Source organism: Bombus fervidus, chromosome 8 (assembly GCF_041682495.2).
Source record: "Bombus fervidus isolate BK054 chromosome 8, iyBomFerv1, whole genome shotgun sequence".
In the NCBI taxonomy this organism is placed as follows: Eukaryota; Metazoa; Arthropoda; class Insecta; order Hymenoptera; family Apidae; genus Bombus; species Bombus fervidus.
The window spans coordinates 3,319,228-3,344,478 of record NC_091524.1 but is presented as its reverse complement, the minus strand read 5'-3'; the positions used below and the strand labels follow the sequence as shown (position 1 = coordinate 3,344,478).

The window sequence follows — 25,251 nt, the reverse complement described above, 5'->3', positions numbered from 1 at the left end:
TAAATTGGATCCTTCCGATTCTGGATGGCATTTAAAGAAAGAAGGTAGAAATTCTATTGCTCTCCCCTGTTACACAGTGTTCCGTTTAATTTTAAAGTTGGGGAATCGTGCAGAATTAATGACGATAGGATGAATCCCTGTGATACCTGAGGGTTCAGTTTTCGCTCGGCTTAGCGACATTGCTCTATCGAGATAATAAGTGTAGGACGCTTGGCGATTGCTATTCGACGCTGCGAGAATCTGCGATACTTCGAGACACTGCTACTACTATATACTTCGAGACACTAGACGCGTCGTTCTCGAAAAGCATCTCATAACTGTTCCCAAGACGAGCTACGTATAACAAGACTCATCTCGAGTATAACTATAATAATCGACGATGAACACGCAAACACAATGTCAAGAATTAATCTTTCTCGATGAACCTGAGCGAGTCTCGAGCACACTCACCCGCGATCCACGAAACTGCTCGAGAATCAAGATGGGGTGGGGGCGGCAGGAAAATTCGTTCGAGTTTGAAAATTTCGAACAATTCTGAGCATCGCGTCCCGAGCATTCCAGTGGAATTACGCTCAACTATAGACGAAGAATCGAGGCGGGATGACATAGGTATTGTTTAAGCCTCTGTTCGCTGCTAGGACGGGCGAGCACTCAACTTTTTCGGAAGGAACTTTTCCCTTCGTCCGTTTCTCAGTCTTTTCACTTTCTTGCTCGGACAAAACGAGCATGCGAGGGTGCACGGAGAAAGTTCATGTCAAACGCGGGACCAGACGGCTGAACCTGAAAATCAAAGTTTGACAGGATCCGTTTGCTCTCCGCGCGGACTTTGCAGACTTCCGCCGTCTACGAGCACTTTTCCTTCGCCCGTAACGACACCGTAATAGCCTGGCCACTCCCAGAGTGCTTGAGCTTTCGCCGTTTCTGTCCGCCTCGTCGACCGTATCTATGATTTCGGGGCAACTACTATCGGCGATTTTGCTGTCTTTAAACACCATGCGAATGGAATACCATGATTTTCTCGGCGATATGAGATGTGCAGGGAAAAGAGGGATGCAAATTACACGAGGAGATAAAATACAAGGGACGAGCTTAATCATTCTCCAAGTGACAGGGATGATCGTTGGCGTGAAACAATATTGGTATTTCAGATATTTTATTAAAGTTCCAAACGGGCCCGGCATCAGGCCATACAGAGGAAGAGGCGAAGGTTGGGGGAGGGGTGGCATGGTTCACAGTCCTGCGAATACGAACCCATTATCGATTATTGACTGGAGAAACAGAGATGGAGGCAATACACTCGGTCCTTCTGCGTTCTTTCATTCCGACCTCGTCCACCTGGGAAATCCTGAATCCTGATAGATGAACTCGCAATATTTAATTATTCGAACGCTCAACAACCCGTGTCAAGATTGGCGACATACGTACGGGACGTTTACCTGATACAAAGATTTCGATACGAGTATCAAACGATTGAAGAGTTTCGTCAATTACCTGGCGAATAAAATGAGCGCGCAGATTTTATCTCAGTTATCGATTTCTATCATGCAGTTCTATGTAAATGATTACTATACGACTCTATCACTAGACGACTCTAGAATATCACATCTGCGATGTTCATCTTTTCCTACAATTTAGGATTAACTCGAATGGCCAGAAAGGCGTGCAAAAGCAGAGTATGCCTTTTCTTTGTACAGGTTGTATCAAAAGGAAATTTAAGGAGGTTACCAATAATCGAATCTACCAAACCAATTTTGTCAGAGCCCAAAGCGGGCTAACAGCGATGGTAGAGGAAAGTCACGAAGAAAATCAAAGAGGTCGGTCGAAGGCCGGGAAAGCCAGGCAAAGGAAAAGGGAGTGGAAAGGAGAGAATTGAAGGAAAAGCAAACTGGAAATTCCAACGGATGAAATTAATACCAACGAAGCGGGGAAATGAGGCGGAAGGAGAAAGCAAGGCCGCCGCTCGATCTTTCTATTTTGCCGCTAGGCCGGTGGATACCGAGAACAGATCAAACGCAATTTCTCTTAAAGCTGTTACTTCCTTTCGCTGTCCACTCGGAACAAGAACGTCGGTCTTGGGGGAGTCCATTAGAAGCGGACGCTCGTGAACCGGAAGTCCCGCGGGAGTCGGGGACGGAAGAAACGCGACGACGCCGGTAACCGGAGAAGTAATGCCAGAGACAAAAAGACAGCAATCGTGTCATGGGAGAGATGCAAAAGAAAAAAAAGCGGCAGCAAACAACAGTATTTGGGATTCTTCCTTACTTTTCTTAAAACTAAACTGCACCGGTTTATACGATAGCCGACCAGAAACTTTTGTTCCATGAAAAGCATACTCGATTCCAGCCAACGATGCGTTGCCAGGCTCTTTTACGTAACTGGAAAGAATTAAACAGGAAACGAATCTTTCTTCTGACCTCGATCACACCAGGAACGATACTCAACGTTTACGCGCGCTGTCCGATTGTCCTTTATATCCTATTCCACTTGGTGCCTTTAAAACCCAAGCCAAGTATCCCCTATCCTCCGTCGTTTCTTGCGCTCATTTCGCGTAAACGCCAACATGGACAGAGAGAAGGGAAAGGGGAAAAATGAGAAAGGTACAGAGTCCCCGTGTACTTTGTTTTCCCTTTCCGTTCTTCCGCTTTTTTTCCTTCATTCTCTTTAGAGGATAACGAACCACCTACAGTCCCGGCTAACGATGGGCACTTAAAGTTTAATCTACCTAATTAATAGTGCTCGTCTATTACCGTGAGGGTCCCCTCATATTTCCTACCTCCTCGCGAGCTATATCCACCAGCTACAACCCCCTGGAGCAAAAAGCGCCTCGCCTAATGCAGGGAAATGGCTGTTTCCTAAGTTTTCGCCGTTCTTTTTTGCCCGAGCTCGTCTTTAGATTGAACCGTGCTCGCGTACCTTTGCCAGCAAACCACTTAATGTTCCTCCTGGTCTCCTTTTTACCCATCAACCGGTAACATCGGACCAGAGATGACATTCTGAAATCGAGTAACTCGTGTTGGGTCGGTGATAGGAACGTAAGATCAACGAAACCTTCAGGAGTATTACACCTTCAAGTCTACCAACGTCCTGACGCAAATATGAAAAAGCTGGTTAGCAAATACTAACAGCGAAAGTGAACGAATAGATCGTCCTGGCTTCTCGGCGACGCAAACTTTTCCGTAGAATCGATGGAAACAGTTTTTCCGTCTGTAGAATTCCTCTTTAACGAGGAGTGAAATTTCATACGTTCGCGAAGCTTCTTCGAACATTCGCGCTCGAACGAGTAACACGACCGGTCGGCGAGAGGTCGAAGTCTTTAGTATTGCAGCACCTGAGCCTGCTCTTTCATTTCCTGTTAAGAAATCTATTTTTCCTGGTGGAACGGTCAAGAGTCGCGCGAGATCGCTATCTCCCGTTATCTCGCCTCCTGTTCACCTGTTTCTCTCTCTTCTTCCTCCCATCCCATTCTCCCTCTGTCTCCCTCTCGCTCGAAACTGTGCGTCTGTGAGCCGCGAGAGAGGCCGGTCTCGCTTCCCCTTCGCCCGTTCCGTCGATATATCTCGAATTGGCGGGCGCGACCATTAATTTCATTTTATCGCCGCATGGGATTCGAAACGAGCGGCGCGGTAATGCGTTTTAAATGTAAAACAGGCTAAGGCCTTCGGCGTTAACGGGACGAGTCGCCGATAAAATTTGATTCGAACCCGCTCTCCGTGGTTCGTCTGTCCGACCTTGATCTTTGTAACTCACCCTCGCCCGTGCTCGTACTGTATCTTCGATCCTCGATGGTGTCCATCGAGTTCCGATCGACAACGACAACGAACCCGATACCTATCGTAAATCACCGCGCAGCCTCTTCCTCTCTTTCAACGGGTCCAAAAAGTCTATGGAATACTCGTTAAAATCGTGTCCGTGGTTCGTGCACGCGTCCACGTCCAAAGTCGATAGCGAGGATAGCGAAGCTAATAAAGACGACGCGCGACTCGATATTTCAACCGGTGGCGCGCGTTTTATCGGCTCATGCTGGGGTAGTTTCCCTCTCTCAGCCGCGTTGCAATAAAATTGATACTCCGCAACGTCGTTGAAACGACGTTGCTGCTTCCTCCAGCGGCACGCAGCTGCACCGACGACGACAGACATAAATTATTATGCGCCTGAGATCCGAAGCCAACGATCGGTTCGATCAGTAAAGCTGGTTCGTTGGTAAGAAGGATTCGGGAAGCCGCTGTGCGAGGAAGGGGTGGCCCAAGGGGGTAGGCGAACTAGATGGGTATCGTCTGCCGTTAAGCGGCTCAGCCAGCCCGTACAACTTGCTTTCCATCCTGTTGTCCCACCCGACGCCACCCTGCACCACCGACGCCCTAAAGGACAAGGGCGGTCTTGGTGACTTTATGAATATTCTCTTTGTGGAAGTCGCTTGGTGCACTCGTTCACTTAAAACACGCCGGTAGCTCGGCTCGGTAAACATCCTTTCCACCCCCCCTCCCCACCTGCCAACCGCCTTCATGATAGCCTTCACGATCATCTAATGGAGAAGGAATTATTTACGAGCAAATCATTAAAGTAGAACAAATAATTCCGCCCCGACTACGGAAGAGGATTACCGAACGCGAAGATCCGGCGAAAAATACCGCGATTTTGATACGGTTTGATAAACGTTCGCTTCGTATCCTCCACGCTCGTTAAACCTGTTCCATAGTTCTAAAAGAATGGAATTCTTCTTCGCTACTCCACAAATTTATCTCGAAGAGTTTTACGTTACATCTGACGTTATGTAACCGCAACATCATGCGCTGTAAAAATACGATCGCGCGACCCACGCTCGGCAAAACTTTCACCTCGTGTCCTGAAATCTTGGTCGCACTTAATCGAATAAATCCGTGCGGTCAAGCGAGACGGAATCGCGGCTACAATTTTCAATGCAGTCGATGAACGGCCGCGAGGGAAGAGGGCCATGGAGGATGAAAGCACCTTGCCAATTTGGAAAGCCTCCGGGCAACCTCGGTATTTCGTCGACTGCAGAGAAGTCAATGTATTCTCGGCCAAACTGGCTATCGGCCCCGCTGCCAACTGGCCATTCAAAATGCGCAAACACCGGCAACAGTGGTCGGTGCACCGCGAGGTCAGCCGACGTTGGATTAATTATGCACCGGCTCTCGGTCAGCGCGCACTGTTCTCGCTCATCCAGCGGCCAATTAGCTCCAAAAACTGTTGCAAGGCCCGAAATCCGTGCGACCCTTTGTACGCCTATCGATATTTCGTTGGAACATGTAACAGAGGAATGGGGGGAAGGAGTGTTGGTGGTCGATAAAGAGTCTACGTCTGAGTTAGAGAGAGTGTTTTTCAATTACAAATTCACGTTCAAACCGATTTCGTTAAGCCGTTAGTATTTTATGTAAGGTTATTCGATTAAAGGGCTGTTTAACTCCTTAACGCACAGATAATAGACCAAGATTAAAATATTATGTAATTCGATCATAGTTCCTGCGATATATGACATACTTCGTATAAACGTGAGACATTTATTCGACCGGTTAATAAGGTGTCAATGTAATTCCGACACCCTAAATCCTACGGACCTAACCCCAACTGAAACGTAGATATCATAATCGTGTCAAGCTTGACGCGAATCGTATAGCAGAAGGGAACACGATCCAGCATCCATGGGTCAGAGAGAAATAAAGGAATTCAGGAGGACAACGGTGAAAATGGACTGGTTTCTTCGGTCGTGTGATAGCAGGGACGATGGGAGGAGTATCGAAAGTTGGAGTGCACGAGACTGCCAGGCATTAATCCCGTTTAGCCGGGGTTTATTGCCCGCGCGAAGTAAATTGGTAGGGCCCGCGCTAAATACCAGGAATACAGTTTCCATCGGCTATGGCCACCGAGGTTTATCCGCGTCCCTCCCTGATCCCTGGTTCTCTGCGTCTCTGTCTACGCCAGTCGAGATCCGGCTAAAGGGAGAACGACGCGACGAGAGCGAAAGGGCGCGCGTGCTCGAATTGGAAAACGGTCCACCGGATGGATGCGTCTGTACAGTATACTACCCTTCAGAAGTATTTCCGCACCTTTGTTTCCACGGCCATTCTCTCTGCTCTGGTGAAACGTCGCGCACCGAGTGTCGATGAGACGCTTGCCGAGCCCATTATTCGCTCTCCATTCGCGGAAACGCCAATTGGAACCAATGTCCAACTGTGCTAACGGTGGCAAAGAAAAGCACCTAAAGTGACCTGAACGGGACGAAAAAGGTCTAACAAATCCACAGACATTAACTAGCCCTGCCATCTCTGTCACTACTTCGCGCTAACTTCCTCAACTAAGTAACTAATGTTATTAATGTATTAGGTTGTCTGAAAAGTGTCTTTCTTTCGCAAACGTGTTTTTTACAACAGTGCGCCTTTATACAAACGTGAAACCAAGTCTATGAAATGTCGCAGTGTTTATCTCAACAGAACAAAATGGATCGTACGTAATTCGACAAAATAATATAAGACAAAAAACGTTGTGCGTTTGTTATTTCCCCATAAAACGAAAGAAACTTTTCGGACAACCAAATAGCTGGAAGATAGCTAGATTTTCCTAAAAATAAACTTCCTATAAAAAGCATCTGCACATGCTCTTATTTTGCAGCGAACAGTCTTTTATCGAAGTTATTCGGTATTAAACTTTAGTAATCGTATTAAAATATTATTACCTGATAGATTACCTGATATTATTACATAATCAATTAATCAATAGCAAATAATTTTTATGCTCTCTTGACATCCAGCCAATTAGTAAAGCGCTATAGTAGTTTAATCCAATGACAGAGAATAATCGATTCTACAAAATCGGAATTTTGCGGTTAACGTATACATTACGCCAAATACTATATACTTATAGTCTGTAGCGTAGTCGCAAACACCAGCAAACGCAAACGAAACGAGTGTCCCTGCTTGACTAGCCGCGTGCACGAGGGTCGGAAGGTACATAGTTATTGCATTAACTCATCATTGTCATTTTTATCACGTGCCCACTTGAATCAACAACGTTGCTGGTCCCCGCGTTGCCCCGTGTACTGGTCCGCGTCGCTCATCTGCGAGCCGCCTTTCTCTACTCGACCCCTCGAAACCTGTCCGCTTGTTTTCGCGCAACTCTTGAACTCAACCCAGCCCTACACCGGGGGTGAATTCGCGGTGCTTCGGTCCCCTGTGTCCCCTACGTTTCCTGCTCTCTGTTGGATTAGCCGCTAACGACTCGTGTTACTCGTTTGCAACGCAATTTCGCCCGACTCTCCTCCCCCCTCCCTTTCTCTATCGTGTTCTCTCTATCGCGTTTCGCTGCTGTCACAAATCAACGAATCCCTAATTTTTTTTATTCGTGGACCATGAGAAACGATAGATTACGAGAGGAGAATCTGTATGCAGATTCGGTGGAAATCAAGAGAGAATTTAAAAACATCGATCGCGCGTCTAGTACGACTTTTCTTCCATATTTTGTTAGAAATGACAATTAATATTTCCATAATATTTCGAAGGAGAATTGGATACTCGTTTCTGAGAAGTTGTTTTAAAGATCGAGTCCAGTCGAGAAAAGGACGACACGCCGTAGGTTTTTGCGCTATTTTATTCGTCGGCGAAGATATCCTGAAGCAGCTTTGTTGCGACCGACATGCATCGTAATAAACTTGAAACGCACAGGGAACGAAGACGGTGTAAAGAGTAAATTTCAAAGGGAATTCGAGAGAAGGTGACGGTCATATGAATGCTTCCAAGACGACACGACGGTCCGACTTACTCTCCGGCAACCCTGAGAATATTGTTTATTCAGGATCTAGGGCGGGATGGCCCTCGTGGCGAGACGTACGCGCCAGCCAGGTAAATATCGATAATCCATAAGCACGAGCACGTATCGAGTTTTATGGTATTACTAGCAGCCTCGTCCTATCGTCGACGTCTCGAGAGTTTCTGAGGAGTTTGCACGAGGAATTTCGAGCCGCCACGAAATTCCATCGAACCTCTCGCGACGACGAGGCTCGGTACGTCATTGTACGTACACTCTGCGTTACTATCAACATTGTTCTTACGAATTAAAATAAAAAGTAGTTAAACCACATATATAATATGATAGGTTGCTCAGAAAATGCAGATTTCCGAACGATCCAAGAGACTTCGAGGAGACACGATTCAAATCACGAGAATCTCAATTACTTGGAGATCAAAGCGAATGACGGTCCAGGATGGTTTCGCGTCAGATGGCGATAAAGCTTGCCTAGTAATGGCCAGGCGAACGAGCAGGATTAATTAAGGTCGTTTGTTCAACGATTTGCGCCGAAATCAAATCGCGCTGGACGAGAGCTCGCGCGGCCCACGCCGGCACGGCCAAGGAACATAACGAATGGGTATCGCGCGCGCTACCAGGAACCGGTAATGCTGGGGGACATTGCACGAACCCGTCGCTCACCATTACTAAGCATTGTGTCTGCGGTTCCAGGCGATTTGTACCCTTGCCGACCACGCGTCAGGGACATTTATTAAAGCGGCACCGGTTCGACAGAGCGCCAGGGCGACAGGCACAGAGAGAGAGAGAGAGAGAGAGAGAGAGAGAGAGAGAGAGAGAGAGAAAGTGAGTGAGAGGGAGCGTGGGAGAGAGAGGAAAAGAGAGATAAAGGGAGCTGGATCATTTCGTGCAGTCTCTGACCCTCCAGGGACTCGTGATCGTCGAATGCTCGAGCGCGGAGTTGCGCGACGTGTCGCAACTTTTCATATAAAGTTTTGCTATTTCCATCCTGTAATTGGTCTTGATTTTACTTTGGATCCCGCAATAATACGACTTAAGGTGACTTTCTCGGATGAAAGATGGCGTTTACAGAACCGATCGCCGGTTCGTTAAGATGAAGTTGAAGCTGAAAATTAAAATACCAAGTTGGAGCTTACGAATGACCGATGAGAATAACAGGAACGACGATAAAATTCGCAGAAGGGATTCCGTTTGAAACTGTGGTTGCTTTCCGTTGGGAATCGTGTTACTCGTCCGCGATACACAGGAAGCCCTGACGCACCGGACGTGTTTGCCGAAATTAAACAACGTTTCCTCGGTGCTCGGTAGGCGTGCAGTTCCCCGCAACTTGCTAGTCGGATCTCGTCCCATTTAGTTTCGCTTACACCGAAATATTCATCTACCGGTCCTTTACCAGAAAGTGAATATATCGTTCCAATCATTCGTCGTGTCATACACGCGAGTCTTCATCTGCACAGTCTACGATTGCTTTATTAAAAACCAAAGAAGAAGCAAAAGCTGAAAGAAGAAGAGTGAAAAAGAGAAGACACAGAAGAAAGAAAGGGTATGATCGAGCAATCAATGTGTTTCTTAATCTATAGCTATTAAATTCCTCGGTGAATTTGCGGTTTTAGGAAGCATTGCAGAAATGAAAATTGAAACAAGAGGAAGCTGCGCAGGTTCGCGGCCGTCAAATACGCGCCGCGAGGCTAAGTTATTCGCCGGCTAACAAGATGGTAGCTACAGGGGTGTTTAGTGGAACCACGGCTCGTTAAACCGCTTAGAATGGGTAATTACGATAGAAACTTTGCGAACGAGCCGGCGAGAGAATCTAATAGAAGCTCGTACAGGAAATACACGGCTTGTACGCTGAGCAAGCGCGTCTGCGCGCAAGAAGCATTGTCGGTAGCATCTGCCCTCTCGTTTAAAACGAAACCGTGCACACGCGAATCGAGGTGCGCGCTTTAAATCCCCCGGACACGCTTTTCAGCCCGACCATGCCAATTGAATCGTGTACGAACGAACGAAGCGTGCTGCGTGAATTTCACTGTAATTCTACCTGGCATCGAGAGGGGGCGCAGTCGTTTTCTCTGGAATTTCTCATTTGTGCGATGGAAATCCGGTCGGCCAATAAATTTTTGCTACGCGAGAACTTCATATGTAACAGGGAAAACGCGTGACAAACGGGGATACGTGTTTTCACCATGACTTTTGTTTCGCCGAATAAATCTCTCTACGTTGTTGTAAATCGACTGGTTCGAACATAATCCATTCGATCTTTCAATCGCGTACACCATTCCGTTATTCTTCCCACAATTGTGGACAAACTTTTGCTAAACCACCTGGCGTTCACTTTATTATGAATTTTTCACTTTGTCAATCTAGTAGCTGCACTATTTCGTCATTGAATACGTCATCTTCTACAACTTATGAAAACGTCGGTTATCCATGAAACGGCTAATGCCTCTTCTTTTTCTGGACTCGTTTTACCAGAGATTTTATTAACGATAAACTTGGAAAATAAAAGCCGCTCGCGACGCTTTGACCGCGATTACGAGTTTCAGTTCGAACGAACACACCCCGTCATTAGTTGATTTGACAAACGGCAGGTGGCAAGCGACGAGCCGCTTCCGTAAAAATATACACTTAGCCGGGCAAATAATTCGGCGGCTCGTCAAGTGAACGCGTTCCTTTACGGATTAGCCTGTCAAAACTAACGTCCGCGTACGAACAGCGTGGAACACGCGGTCCGCATCGGCCACCGGTGTCTTCCATCATCCTCCCATCCTTCCTTTCCCCCTCACTCCTCTTGCGTTCCTAATAAATTCACAGGCTCGTAAAAGCGTCTCCCAGCGTCCCTTGGCTCATGCCGCCATGAAATTTCGAATAAATTCACGCGGTAAAAGTGCTAATGCGCGCGACCTCTTCCGAGCCGAGTACTGTTCCTCCAAAATTACCGACCCTTGCCACGTGTAAACTCGTCGAAGACAGGTGCGCGATCCCCTGAATAAAACAGAGTACAACCCCCGCGCCCAACTTCTAACTGCTCTCCGTGTTTTACGATACGTGGCCTCGACTGAAAATCCAGTTTACAAGCGATCAGGGAAATTCCAGTAGGAGGTATCGTAAAACTTCGACCATCGGCGCGAGCCCAGCTATATCGACGATCGCGAACACGGCGCGCAGACTATCTGAGCAATTAGGAAAAAAAAGAAAGAAACTGTGGAAAAGCCCGAGGAACAAACGTGGGAGGAAAGAGAGAGAAAACCGATAGGAAAAGGATCTTCCCTGATGGTAAAGTCGATACGTTCGTGACTAGATAACGGGATAGACGTAATCAAATAAGAAACTCATTCGGAATACAGGTTTCACGACCATGGTGATACATCATCCATAATGAACGAGCATGGAAGGTACGTGTGGAAGCTCGTAAATAACGCACGGCTGTCGAGCGTTCTTCAATCCGAATCGACACGTCGACGTTGCTTCAGCATTCTAAGAGCTTGATGATATGTGACGTGCAAACGAGCGTGTCCCAGATTTTTTTTTCTTCGTGCTTCATTCGGGAGCTGGGAAACGTGAGTAAACGCAGCATGAAGAACGAACAGTTGGATGTATGTCGTAATTATTAATTAGTTTGTCTAACGTGGCGCAGTCCACGGGAGAATGCACGCGGTTTCTCGGCTTGACCGAGATGAATCAAATAGGAATTCAATTTGAAATACTTTCCCCAGCGGATACAGCCGCGCCTCGTCTCGGTCAAAGGCGGGCCCCGATGAAACGCGTGAAAACGTTTCGCTTTTCTAAGGTAAAATCTAGGTTCCTCGCTGCTCCACCCACGCAGCACGTGAATTTCCCTTTGTTTCATAATTTCAACTAGCGGCTGAGCACTAGAACGTTAAACGTGTCACGATTTTCTACATCCTTTTTCACGTTAGATTCCCACCGTTTTCAAATGCGCATACTTAATTACTTTTGGCGACGACGACGTATCGCTTATCTTTGAACATGCACGTCCAACAAATTGTACTTTCTGCTGCCATATCTTTGTACATCAGGAAAGATCTCTGACATGTGTAGAATAATCGCATTATCATCTAAAAATGGAAGCTCGTTGAAACTTTAAAGAATTCATGCGCGAATTCTAAATGAATACGAATTCACCGACGAGTAGATAAGTCCAGAAATAGTGAGCCAACGTGATCGAATAATGGAGCGACGTTAATGCACGCGAAAACAGAGGAAACTTGATATGCAATATCGAGCGGATTTTCAATGGTTTGATACATGCTATTTGATTAATTGACTCTCCATTGCTTGTTCGATCGCGTATATTTTCGGATTTCCGTATGAGATAGTAAATGGAGCGAACTTGGAAAATTCGCGCATCGCTGGAGAACGCGAAGGAAGAAGGGACCGAAACGATAACCGACGATCGATAGTTTCAACGGGCCAGCAACAAAATAATTCCGTGGCTCGTTTCCTCCTAGCTGCTGTCACTCGTCTGTCCGTCAATTTAATTGCACCTCCACTGAAATCCGATCAAACCTCGTTCGCTAATTAAACGCTTTTCGGCCGTTTGCTCGTCATCGTACCGAGCTATATTTACATCGCAGCAACGACGGTCCCGCAGACCTGAAAAACGACAGTCCAAAAGGTGTGCGCGTAATTATCCTCCACATATTCTCCTTGCATCCTTTGTTCACGCTGTGTCACTTTCTCTGCCAAATTCACGTCACATTGTTTAGCAATTTCGATAACAGACATTGTCAGGCACCTTGTTTGTTGCTTGACAGATACCGTATCCTAGGAGATAAGGTCGGACTTGATCAGACAAGTGCACTATATTCTTCAAAGGAAATCCAAGGGATTAAAATGTATCGGTGATTGTGTATTTACCGTTCGGGTTTCTAGGAAACGTTCACTCACCGAAGATTGTTAGGAAGGCAATCTGGCCAAAGGTAGTTCGACCGCGGTGATCGTAGCCAGGTTCCCTTCGACCAAGCTGCTTTGTGCCGCCGGCGCGGTAGCACAGCACTCTATCACGACACGCAAAATCCTTAATTATTATGCAGCAAAGCGAATCAGGAATCCGGATAATGCCAGCAGTCGAACTGCCGTACATACTGGCCCGTACGTAAGGGTTTACGTAGAACGGTTCAGAAGGGGCCGGAGGAGTCCCTAAAACCGCAGTGACCTCCAATTATCCTGTGGGTACCACGTGGGCCACGCGGTACCCATGCTCCCTACGGACCGTCCGCAAACACCCCTATGTCGGTCTTCTCACTGCCTATAACGCCCCTCGAATTAATTCATTATTAAAATAACCCCATTCGGCCTGAGTTTGTTATGGCGCTCTATTAGACCGGAATCTGTTAAAATCGAATTAGAACCTCGCCAGACAGTCATTTTTCGTTGTATAATTTATTGTATCGAAACGATTCTTCCGAAGACAAAATTCGTGTAGAAACAATTTTAAAATACCGCAGGATGTTCATAAAACGAGACGAATCATCGATATCCTTTCGAGTCCAATAATACGCACAATTGGTCAGGACTCACCTAACCAAAGTTCCATCCTACGGGTCATGGCTCAGGGAAAATCAAAAGTCCTCATTACGTATTCCGAGGTCAGAGAGGGTTTCTCCCTTGGCAACTCTCTCCCATCTTGAACCCGAAGAGGGACCAGAGGCCACCTAAGACCGGACATTTCAATAAACCCTAGCAAACGCGCGGGTTTAAGCCACTGACCACGACGCGTCTTGGTCAGCAGCTTCCTCGATCAAATTGCGCATGTCCTCGCGTCTATCTCCAGGGCACACTGCGAATAACTGCGATCGATCGATCCATCCTGTGGCAATAGATGCTGTATTTTCTTTTATTACCATTGAAAATATGTAAGAACCTATTAAGGAAATACTCTCGGAGGAAAAATCTGTCTGTCGAGGAAAAGGAAGGGAGAGAAGAGCCGCGAATGGGCTATTAATAAATGAATAATGCCGAGGGTGGTAAGTGGTAGTCGAGACGCATCGAACAGCCCATAAAACTTTCCTTTTCCCAGGGTGACGGGACGCCGTTCCCCCGTACGCGTCGATTCTCTCGAATTAGCGAAATGATTTCCGGGGGAAAACTTTCCGCGCCGCGCGTCCACGGTCACTTTCTCCCCTATAAATCTATCTCCCCTATTCGCGACCCGCGATTGGCCCCCTTGCTTCTCTGCTGGGTCGATTCGCTCGCTAAAATTCGATCCATTCGTCGTCGGAATAATCCTACGGAGAAACGAATTACCGCGTCTGATTGGAACGAACTCGACCAGAAGCTCGTCGCGCGTTGTTAACAAACTTCGTTAACAAAGTACGGGAAAATGGGAAGCGTTTGTCTAAATCGACCGAATTGGAAAGGTAGCTATGTTCGTTCGGACTGATGGACCGTACAGAAACAGATTAAATTTGAGAACTTTAGTAAAGTGAAGGACCACGTACATTTGAGGAAAAATTAGAAAATTTTTCAGCCAGGGTAAAACATCTCGGTAATGAAATTATTTTCGATGAAAGTTCCTAATAACGCAAAAAATATATCTCATCGTTAAAACTTTATCTGGAAAGGTTTTTCCGTTCTCCCCGTTTCTTTTACGACCGTACTGCGACGGGAACGTACTGTACGGGGCAGGAATGAGATTAAAAAATATTTCCCATCGGTGCAAAACGAATCGTCTCGATCGCGACTGCGTTCCACTCGTCCGGCTTTAAAACTTCATTTCCCGGCGTTCATTTCCGACCCCCGTTGTTCCTTTCCGGCGAGTAGAGTGCCACGAACAGGGGTTTCCACATACGAAGCACGCGCGCGAGTTCGCCCTCTTTCTCGTCTCTTTGTCTTAGAGGTGATCGAGTTCGTAAGAGAATTCCCGCTTGTTTCCAGAATGGGAACTACGAGCATCGGCCTGATCACGGTTCATTTCGCCCGGCTCTCGCGGCACTGGCCGCAAGCCCGGCTACCACTTTCCGTCTCTTCGTCTCTCGCGCGCTCGTCCTTCTTTCACATCGGTGAACCAGCCTCGAGGAAAAAGAGAAAATTGTTGGTACACGGTCGTACGAGCCCATAAAAATCACGCTCTTCTCTTTTCCTTCCACCGATGGATTATTGACTTTGCGTTTGTCCGACTCGGAGGCTGAATCTTCCCCGGCTGCGCCAGCGTCCTGTCCAATCTGCCCATCCATGGTTTTTCTTTCGTAGATTGAGGCCACACGGGTCGCATATTGGATCGAGATTCGCCGGAAATCACAATGTTTACCTTCTGAGAGTCCCGGCCTCCGGCTCGACCTCTTCATCGCTCCGATTCAACGAGAAAAAGATTTCGGGAGCGACGAACATTCATATTAAATTGTAATCGATAAATTCCTTTCTTACGTTTTTATCCATTCCAATTTACGACAATTATACGATAAAAAGTTCCATTTCTCTTTCACAATGAATTCGTCTATTTCACCGCAACCTAACGAGGATATCGACGATCTTAACAAGAAAAAAGGAAGATCGTTCAGAAGCTACGAACGTGTTTGGTTGCACGCAAACCGGCGCGCAATTTGCTCGGAAGATGATGCCATGGAACCGAAACAGGAGTTTATACTTAAATGATGAAACCAGAACACAGCTTTGTCGCATCGGCTGGAAGCCAAATTGGAAGCCGACAGCGCGACTCGAAAGTACCGACGGCAACGGTACGGACAGACAGACTGACAGACGACCAGAGGAGTACCGTTAAAGTCTCTTGCATCCTGTAAAACGCTTGCACGCGAGAGAGAAGCGGCGAATCTGGCTACCGGTCGCGGCAGAGACGACTCGCGACTATACGAGCAGAAAGCCAAAGCAAAGCCACGTTTGGCCAGTATTAGACGCGCCAACGGCCGGTTTAATTACTCTCTTCATAGAGACACTAAATATTCGACTGTCTGTGAGGTGGCCGACCGGACTCGACAGCTGCGCGCATACTGCCGTCCCCGTCTCTCATAGAAACGATAATTACGCGGGCAAAGCTCGCCTACCATCGCCGCACGACTGTCACGTTACCTGTCTAATCCTGACTTCGATCGTTCCTCGCTCGATTTCTCTCGATTCGCCGTCATTTTAGTTGCCTCCCTTTGCGCGGATTAAAGTGCCCGCGTCAGAAGTGAAAGCAAATTTTCAGGTAAAGAGGTTGAATTGATACTAAACCAAGATCGATATTTCCGCGATCTTCAATGGGAATATACAGGTATAGAGAAGAGGAACGCAAGATCCTTTACAACTTAATTTACTGCCAGCTAAATTTGTTTTCGACTTTTCTCGAGTACGTTCACGCCTTCGACTCCTAATTGATTCGAAACGCGTGTGTCGCGTTTGACGACAGAACTTCTCTTTTCAAACTTTTCTTCGTGCAACCGAACCCCATGGAAATCTCGTTTCCCGAGCAAACGTGAGCTGTCGCACACGTACACGCGCGAAAGCCGGACGGAAGCTAGGAGAGAGAAGACAAAGCTGAAATACGCTCAACCGGCTGCAAAATAATATAGCTCGTCTTTTAAAGGAGACAGCTTCAACTCTCTCTGTCTCTATGTATATCTCTTCGCCTACCAGCCGTCTTCTTCCTCATTCGACGACCTCACCCCGTTTTAATTAGCTTTACCGACTGGTAAACAACAAACCTTCATTTCTCATGAATTAATTTTCAACAATTCCAACCGGGTTGCGCTGGCTCACGCGCAGCAGCGGCTTGCTGCTAGCTCCCGCATCGCTCGCTTTTATTCCGCGAAGAAGGGTTCGCGTCTCGCGTAACGAGCATCCCCTTTGACGTATCTAGTGCACTGGTTGGCTTCCTGAAATATCTGGGACACGTTGCCTCATCCGTGCGTTTCTCAACAGCAAAGAAACAAGGCTGGAACGACGCTAACGCGATTCTGCGACTCGTTATTAGAGGAACAAATGATAATGACATATCTTTCTAAACGAGATTACTTTCACGATCGAAGTTTCGGTTCAGTCCACCTGGATAGTATGCAGTAAACTATATCGTTATGGCTGTTCTCCGTGGATATTACAACATAGTTCATTTCAGCCGACGCGAAGGTGAATCATTGTCGGGGGCGAATATTCAAGCGAGCAGGTAATCGCGGTAAGGAGGACGCATCGCGATGGAAGAAAATTCGAACGAGGACGGGAAGAGGAAGGCGAAGGGGTAGAGCGGGTAGGAGAGCAACCACGGCTTATACCAGCGCGAGACGCTCATCTGCATTTCAATTCGCGCGCCCTCGCCAAGATTTCCACGCTGCACCCTGGACGTCCTGTACGAGCGAGCACGCGGCCTCGCTTCAATACTCTAGAGCTAGAGAGAAGGTCGCGTGTCTGCAGTGGAATCCAATACGATGGATTTGGGATTGCCACGAGGTCGTTTCGAGCACATGCGGTTCTAAGCTGAACGATGGACGAACGAGTCGGAAGCCAAGAGCCTTTCCGCCTTGAACCAACTACACGTGTTCCTGTCTCTGATTAAACTATCGGCTCATGGAAGCACTATTTTCTGGCTGACGAATGGGTAGCATTGGTTCGGCTAATATATGCGAAGAATTCTCTATGACTTAGGTGAGAAGTAAACTTACCTTGCCGACACCGGTGAGCTCCTTGACGCCTATCCTCCGCAGAAGAGCTGGAGGCGCTGGAGGAGGTGATTTGAGAAGAAGGGCGGCGTATCCATTCGGAAAGATTGGTTGCTCGTCAGAGCCGATGTTCTCGTCGCCGGAGCGACGTCGACGATGGGGGCTCGATGAAAGGTTTAACTTCTGAGCTGCTCTGAAATGTAAACAAGATACCGTATATTATAATACTGTGATACCGATCCATCCTTGATATTACCATAAACCACATTAACTCGCAAGAACGCACCGAGTAAATCACGGAGGCGCAACGCACACGATCTCGCGTGTCTAATAAACTTTTCACGGGATGGAATTCGCCGGGAACAGACACACAAGGCACGCGCTGTGAAATCGAGGAACCGCTTAAATCTCAGGAGAGAAGAGCGCCGCGCCGGCAGACGGTCGTTCGTTCGTCTCGAACGTTTCCTGCGATGCCTATCTCGAAGATACGGAGGAGCCGTAGGAAAGGGTCGCTGGATTGCAGAAGGTATGTGTCTCGAGGGTGACTGGGTGACATACTCCGCGAGGCAGGCCGGTAATCAGCGAAGGTAATGTGCTGGAACCCCGTGCGAGCAGCAGGGCACCGCGTTTAAAGGGGTGCGCCACCAGAAACTGGTCGAGTGAGATAGAGAGAGACAGACAGACCAACGGACAGAGAGGGAACAGGGTGAAGAGGTATAACACTGGGACCATAGGGCACACTTTTGGCGGGGATAGAGGACGTTTCAGGGGCTTGGTCGCCCTAACTTCTCCAGCCCTCGGGCCTCGTTAACCCACGCTCTGTGAAATTGGAAATACCAACGAGAGAGCCAACTCTCTCGCCCGCCCCTCGCCCACTTCCGCTCTCACTCCTTCTTTCCCGCTCCATCGTACACGCAGTCCTCGTTGCGGTGTACGCGTACAAGCATTTGCAACCACCCTGTAGGGCGTCATAAAAAATAGAAAGGACCGTGAACACGGGGGTGGACACGAACCAGTTATCAGCGTTCCCCATCAGCTACGACTTCCGGGCCGTATTACTCGTCCGAATAATCCGCATCGTTTGCCTCGCCTCTTCATGGACCGAGGCTAATAGTCTCACGAGAAGATACCGTGCGCCTGGCAATCGTACTAGATGGCATGATTTTTTAACGCAACCACACGGTGCAACGACGACGGCACGTAAAAAATTTGTTACCGAGCTGAAGTGGTTCAGCTGGTGGAAATAAATTTTTGGTGGTGCCGGACAGTACGTACAGTTGACTGAATAAAAGTGTCGCCATACTCGTTCAACTATCGCTGCGATCTACAGCGAGTTTATAGTTTTTTCTATTATTTTCTATTATAGTTTATTCTTTTATTTTCGCGGCAGGACCATAAAAAACGAGATTGTTTCGACGACTTCAAACGGACGATTGATTTTCAATGAAGTATCGTAAACGATAGACGAGAGCCAATAACATATCGTGACACGCGAATGACTATCGTAAAAATTATTCGTTTTTGAGCTCGCCAATCAACGACACCGTTGCCCATCCTAACGAGCTGCGACCGCGAAATCATCGCGTCGTTTGTCCCTTCCCCGAACGGCGGGACCCCCGGCATTTCGACTTTTATGCCCGTTTTAATTATTTTCTGTCCCCTTCGGTGTCAGTTGTCAGCCGTGATTTTACGAACCGAAACTCGAACGAACGAATCGGCGCCGCTCGAATCCACCAACGATTTTCCAAACCGTTTTTACTGTCTGCTTTTTATTCGGTCATCGTCGATTTTTCAGTTACGCTCGACGATGCGTGCGACTGATCGTTCGCCGGAATCGTGATGTCGATAATCGAGGCACCGACGAGCCATCGAGACGTCAACGTTGCGACGGAGGAAAGAAAACTCGTTCGTAAATTGGTGACAGTCTCCTGGATGACCGTCGATCGCTCGTCGAGTAGACGAAGGGACGCGAGAAACTTATTTCACTCGGTCAAATATTTAAACGAGAAAAGTAAGTTTCGACTGGAGGGAAACTTCGGATACTTTGCGACAGCCAGACGTCAGAGTCAACAGTATGATCGAGGAAATGTACTTTGCGAGCAAGTCCCGTCCACGCGTCACTTTTCTGTTTCGTTCCATGCAGTCTACTTTAATTAAATTCCTTAATATTTGGCTGGTTTGGAGAGAAAGTAACATGACGCTCCTGTTCGGCAAATTAATATTGTTGGAAGGATATCGCAAAGAAAGATATAGTAGCCCCTTGATTCATTAGCATTTACAAACCTGTTGCGAACAGTACGACTCTACTCCAGCGAAAGGAAACTCCAACGAATATCGTTGAATACGTAGCATACACAGAACACGCGTATGACGCTTGTAGAGAACTGTAGAACTATGTCGTAGATCTGACACGAGTTTGAAATATGACAAGCTCGAGGGTATTTTACATCAAACACGCTAAATATAATCAAGTAGTGCTTCGGGTTTTTCTCGCGGCAGAATTTCATCAAAGAAAATGCCTGATACTCGAGCGAACACGAAGGTCTCCCCTTTCGAAAGAGAAAAAAAAATCGGTCGCTTCTTTCATCAGCCGTAGCACGTTTCGAGAATCTAAAAACGAAGCGGCAGAGCCGGAGGACGCAGGTGCGCATCGCGCAAACGCAATCTACACATCAATCACGAGGAACAGATGCGTACTGGTGCTCGCGTGTTCTCAATCTTCGACGAGAGGTCATTTTCCCATGTCTCTTTAATCGACGATCACCTGCGATATCACGAATGAGAGAAAAATTCTAGCCACTTATGAAAGAAATCAAATGACCTCGTAAGAGCAGCAGCCAATTTAAAATCATACAGGTAGAAATGACTACTTCACTAATTGATTGCTGTATAAATGCTATAATAAATACGACAGTGTGGAAATATTTTTTATGGCTGCTGTATTTATTTCTTACTTGCATAGTACTAACACAGCTCCGACTTGCTATTGATTCCCTCGCTGACAAAGTGAATGAGTTAAAAGGCATTAAAACGGCGAACGCTATAAAAATGTTCGCGTAATCCGATTGCAGCGGCATCGATCATACGTCGCTGACCGTGTCCGACGTTGACAGAGCCCGTCAGGGCCTCGCGTCTCGCCGCCATGGTCATAAATTTTCCCTCCCATTCTCCTTCCTCTCTATTTTTTTTCCTCCCTTCCTCCGCCGCACTCGCTTCTCCGTTTTATATCGTAACGAAAGCATCGAGGAGCAAAAAGAGAGGCACACTCGTAATTCGCGCGGAAATTACACGCTTAATTCGCGATGTTATTTACGAGCGAGCGGACACTCGCGCCCTCGACCGCCCTTCGTCCTTCTCCGGCCAACCTCCTTGGCAACTCGCCACGTATCTCGGCTTAATCAAGGAAATTATGGCGCGAAGCGCTTTAAACGTCGGGGGCCGTTAGCAAGGTCGCATATCTGCCGCTCCGACGCGACTGATACGCGGCTCGCTAGGAATTAAAACTTCTAAAAAGACGCGCGCACGCGAGCTTCCACGCCCAACGGCGCCGAGAATACATCAGCCGGCTTTTTCTCTGCTATGATCTCTCTTAGGGTTGGGCACGACCAGGCTGGAAGACAGGGCGACGAAATTGATTAAAGTAATTGAGGAGGATCGTGATTCGGCAAATTAAAAACACTGTTTCGTGCTTTCGCGTTTTTCACGCGATGTATAATTACGGTGTTCAAAATTATCAACACGTGCAAGTAGAATTTTTTGTCTTTTAAGTTGAAAATAGTTTCAAAATTTCACACAATTTTCCATTATCCACTGTTTCTCTCATTCGACTTACGCTGGCGACGGTTCGACAAACTTACCAATTCCGTTAGCTGCCTCTCTTCCCAGCCACTTGTTCATACTGCACTCTATCCAGCTACCCGGAAACGGAAAGAAAACACCGAGTATTCCGGCGGAATGGATGGAGAACATCCGAGAGGGCGCGGATAGAAGTTCGGATAAACCACATCCCGGAGGTTCGGCTGGCGTCGAAACGACAAATCCTCGTCTCCCACCTCTGGCCCTCGGTGTCCCTGATTGAATTGCCATAATCGATTCGTGAAAAATCCCGTCCACGTATTCAGCGGCCTCTCGCATTTTCTCTACATCCTACGCATTTCTATCGACTCCCCCTCTCCAACTACGTCCGCACTTCGAACGCTCAAGATAATCAAGAGGAGACTCTTTCTGTAATACTCCTCACGCCTACCATCCATCTGCTGTTCCAATCGATAGTTTTCAACGCGTACCGTGCCAAAATTCTTTCTCAACTACTGCCGACTGAAATTCTGAAATAAATTGTGAAAAAGTTCTCAATCGAGTCATCAATTTGTCGAACGTTTCGCGGATTACATGATACAGAGATTTTCTTTTTACGGTTCAATAAAAATAATTCGCCACCATTGCGATAAAGTAGAGGAGAGATAATTTAAAAGGAGAATGGAATCACGTTTGGTTGGTAACGAAACTCGCCTCAAATTTCTTCGAAGAACAATAACCATCCGAATGCACCTTACCGCAGCGTATCGCACACGAAATTCGCAACAACTCCAGGAAACGGACCGTGCGTGAGAAGGCCGTTTAACTTACATGGCCGTACGTGCTCGTTCTCGTGTCGTAAATCATACGGGATGCCGGCGAATGATCAGGGTGGGGGCACGTTAAGAGAAAGGCAAAGGATGCCTCAGCTGCTTGCAGCTACTAGCTTTGATCAAATTGTTTCCACCGTTTAACATCCCTTGTAGATTTATGAGATACTCCTAGTATTTGGTCATAAAATATGCCTATATTTTTTTCAAAAATAATGTATTAGGTTGTCCAGAAAGTGTCTTTCTTTCGCAAACGTGTTTCTTACGACAGTGCACCTTTATACAAACGTGAAACCAAGTCTGTGAAATATCACGATGTTTATCTCAACAGAACAAAATGGATAATACGTAATTCGACAAAATAGTATAAAACAAAAAACGTTGTGCATCTTCATAAAACCAAAGAATCTTTTCGGACAAACTGATACTATTTCGATACGTATTAAAAAGTCAAAGAATATTCTTCGAGAACATCCGTTGCAAAACATTCAGGTTTCGTATTAAGAAGGTCGACGTTGACGCGAGCAGCAGAACGACAGCTCGTTTCACGGGCTGACAATCGCGATAATTCCGCACTCTGTATACGCCGATAAAGCCAACGATAAGAATAGGATTCGCGGACGACGTCATGATGCGACCGAAAGAAAAATAAAGCGAAAAGCTTGCGACCAAGCAAAAGCGGAAATTGCGGGCTACAGATGGACCGAACCCCTTGACGGGGTCCTTCAGTGGCGAAAGCCGACTCTTTGTGATCCTGCGCAACGCGATGTGTTTCATTCTGCAGACACATTACGCTCGAATTGATAAGAACGAAACAGAAAGGAGCGTCGGCCGAGGGAAGGCAAAATCGACGGGGTTGAGGGTGGAATGATGGGGCGGTGGAGGGGAGGGGGAGGGTAGGGAAAATATCACCCAGGCTCCCTTCGATACGCGCGCCTACGTGTATATACGTACGCGAACTCGCCAAATTGATGTATATAGAAGAGGGATGAGCGCGGCTCCTCGTCCATCAGCGACGTGCACGGGGTTGGTTGCAACGAACGTTGGTGCAGGGGATAGATAGGTAGGGGCGATGTGCCGGCTCGTGGCAAGTGCAATGAAAAAAGCCGCGTATTTATCGGCTATGGAGAAAAAGTACAGAGCGGACTAGTGGAACGGACCAGCGAGATGAAACAACGCGGGGAAGGAAAAGAAAGGGGTGTGGGCAGATTCGCGAAAAAGTAATCCCACTGGGGGACTGTGAAATATAGTTACGCTTTCGCGTCCAGAGAGACCCCAGGGGTGTCTTGCAGTTACGTGACAGACGATCGGTTCGTTTCATAGCACGTTACACGGGTAATTTTCCAATATTGTCCTGATTCATTCGTCGTATTAACGACAGGATGGAAGAAGTACCTTCTTACCGGGGATCCGTGACTCGTCTGTCTTGAGCGGCCATAAATATTCAAGAAGGCGACGACAACGATCGGGAAGAAAATCGAGGAGAGCGGAGGTGATCCGACAACGCGCGAGCAACCGTGGAAATCTGATTTGTGTTACGGAAAAGTTTGATTGCCGTTGCCATCGAGAGGGCTGTCTCTCTCTCTCTCTCTCTTTCTCTCTCTCTCTTTCTCTCTTCGAAGATCGTTCTCGACTACCGATCGCCTCCTCGACCACGCCTGATGGAAATATTCGACGACTTATCGTGTTACTCGTGAATCCGAGTCGTCTGCTAGACTTTCCACCGCTGGTAAACTTAATTTTTTACCTCGTAAACTCTTCGCTGCTAGGATTCCAGCGAAATTATAATCAAGTATGAAAAATTCGGTAGGCTTCCTTAAAAAAAAAAAAAAAATTACACATTAGATTACACGTCTTCGAAAATCGAGTACCTACGTACTCACTAACTTGGTAAGTTAGGGCGACCGGTTTCGCACGAATACTTTAATTTAAAGATCGAACTTTGAGATTCACGAGGGAAACCGCAACTCGTAAAATGTTCGACAATTCCCCGGAACGGCTAATGGTCGACGGAAGATCAACGATTCGACACGGTTCTAGCGACGGAAAGCGCGCATCGCTGCTGCAAATGACTATGTAAATACTCGCGGCGCCTTCGAAGCAGCGAACAAGCGTTCGCAAGTTCGCGGAAACTTGCCGGAAGAGTTATTTGCGCGCGCAGTTCCGTAGCCGCGTAGCCCAGAGAAATATGAATGCACCTGGGGATTCGCCTGGCCTTTTACCACGGCGACGTAAAACCTTCCGGTCCAGAAACGGTGGTGTTCCGTTCGCGAGCTCGTTTCGCTTCAACTTTCCGGCGTCTTCGCAAATTTCGCCTACGACAGCTTTACGCGGTCCGTTCGTCACGCCGAAAACGTATTTTACCAAGCAATTTCGCAGTTTCCCGTCAAGGTTCAATTTGAAACGCGTTCACGATTCAATAAGAAAGATAATTATTTTTTAGATTGCGTAGCGAAAATGTAGATTGTTACGTATTATTACGATAAGTAAAAAGCGAAACGACGTGAAAATTGTTATTCGTTGGTAGCGGATAGGAGGAAAAATCGTGGCGCAAAGGTCGTGCTCGAAGGGGTGCATTTCTTGGAGCGCGCGCGCCGCTGTTTGAAGGGACCGGGCATTTATTGGGCGGATAGAATTTTATTGGCGCAATATCGAGTAACTTTCATTTGTCAACAGTGACGATGCTCGTTGGCTGTCGGTTCTCTTCAAAGCGAGAGCCAGTCACATGTCGGTGGGACGAATAAATTTTCGATAAACCGACGTCGACGGGCGACGATCGCTCCGATTTCGCTGTCCCGACGACGCGACGGCGCGTATCGAATTTCCGTCGCCGAAATAACGCTGAAATATGCCACGCGCATGACAGGAACACGTCTGAGCACCGAAACCCTCAAAATAAATCATATCGTTGCCGGAAGTTTCGCTCGATATCAAGATGTTAACCCGTCGATTATCGTTCCTGTGACCCGTAAAAAGTTAGAGAACATTGGAAAGATCGTACGGTAGTTTGACACCGTGCGATATAAAATTCATAAACACGAAGAAGATTAACTTTGCGACGACTAACTTCGTGCCAGACTGTTCTCGTGTGGCAGATATCGACCGCAAGACATTGAACGGTCCACGCGACGAGGAAGGAAAACAACTAGCTCTGGGTTAAAGATAATAAATCGAAACTGGCAAAGCTGCCTCCGATTCGATTTCTCGAATACTCCCGTAGGGAGCGCGAGTTCGTCGACTAG

General features: G+C 47.2%; 1 protein-coding gene across 4 annotated transcripts in view; it reads right to left on the bottom strand.

Moving 5' to 3' along the window:
* The window catches only part of LOC139989737 (uncharacterized), a 264,324-nt gene that overhangs the window by 78,760 nt on the left and 160,313 nt on the right, over positions 1–25,251 (bottom strand). For all 4 annotated transcript variants that reach the window (XR_011800397.1, XM_072008278.1, XM_072008280.1 and 1 more), the window contains exon 6: positions 17,388–17,577. Coding sequence is in view for 3 of the 4 variants with exons in the window: in XM_072008278.1 (XP_071864379.1) it covers positions 17,388–17,577 (190 nt within the window). In the remaining variant the exon portion in view is untranslated. The remainder of the gene's footprint in view (positions 1–17,387; positions 17,578–25,251) is intronic.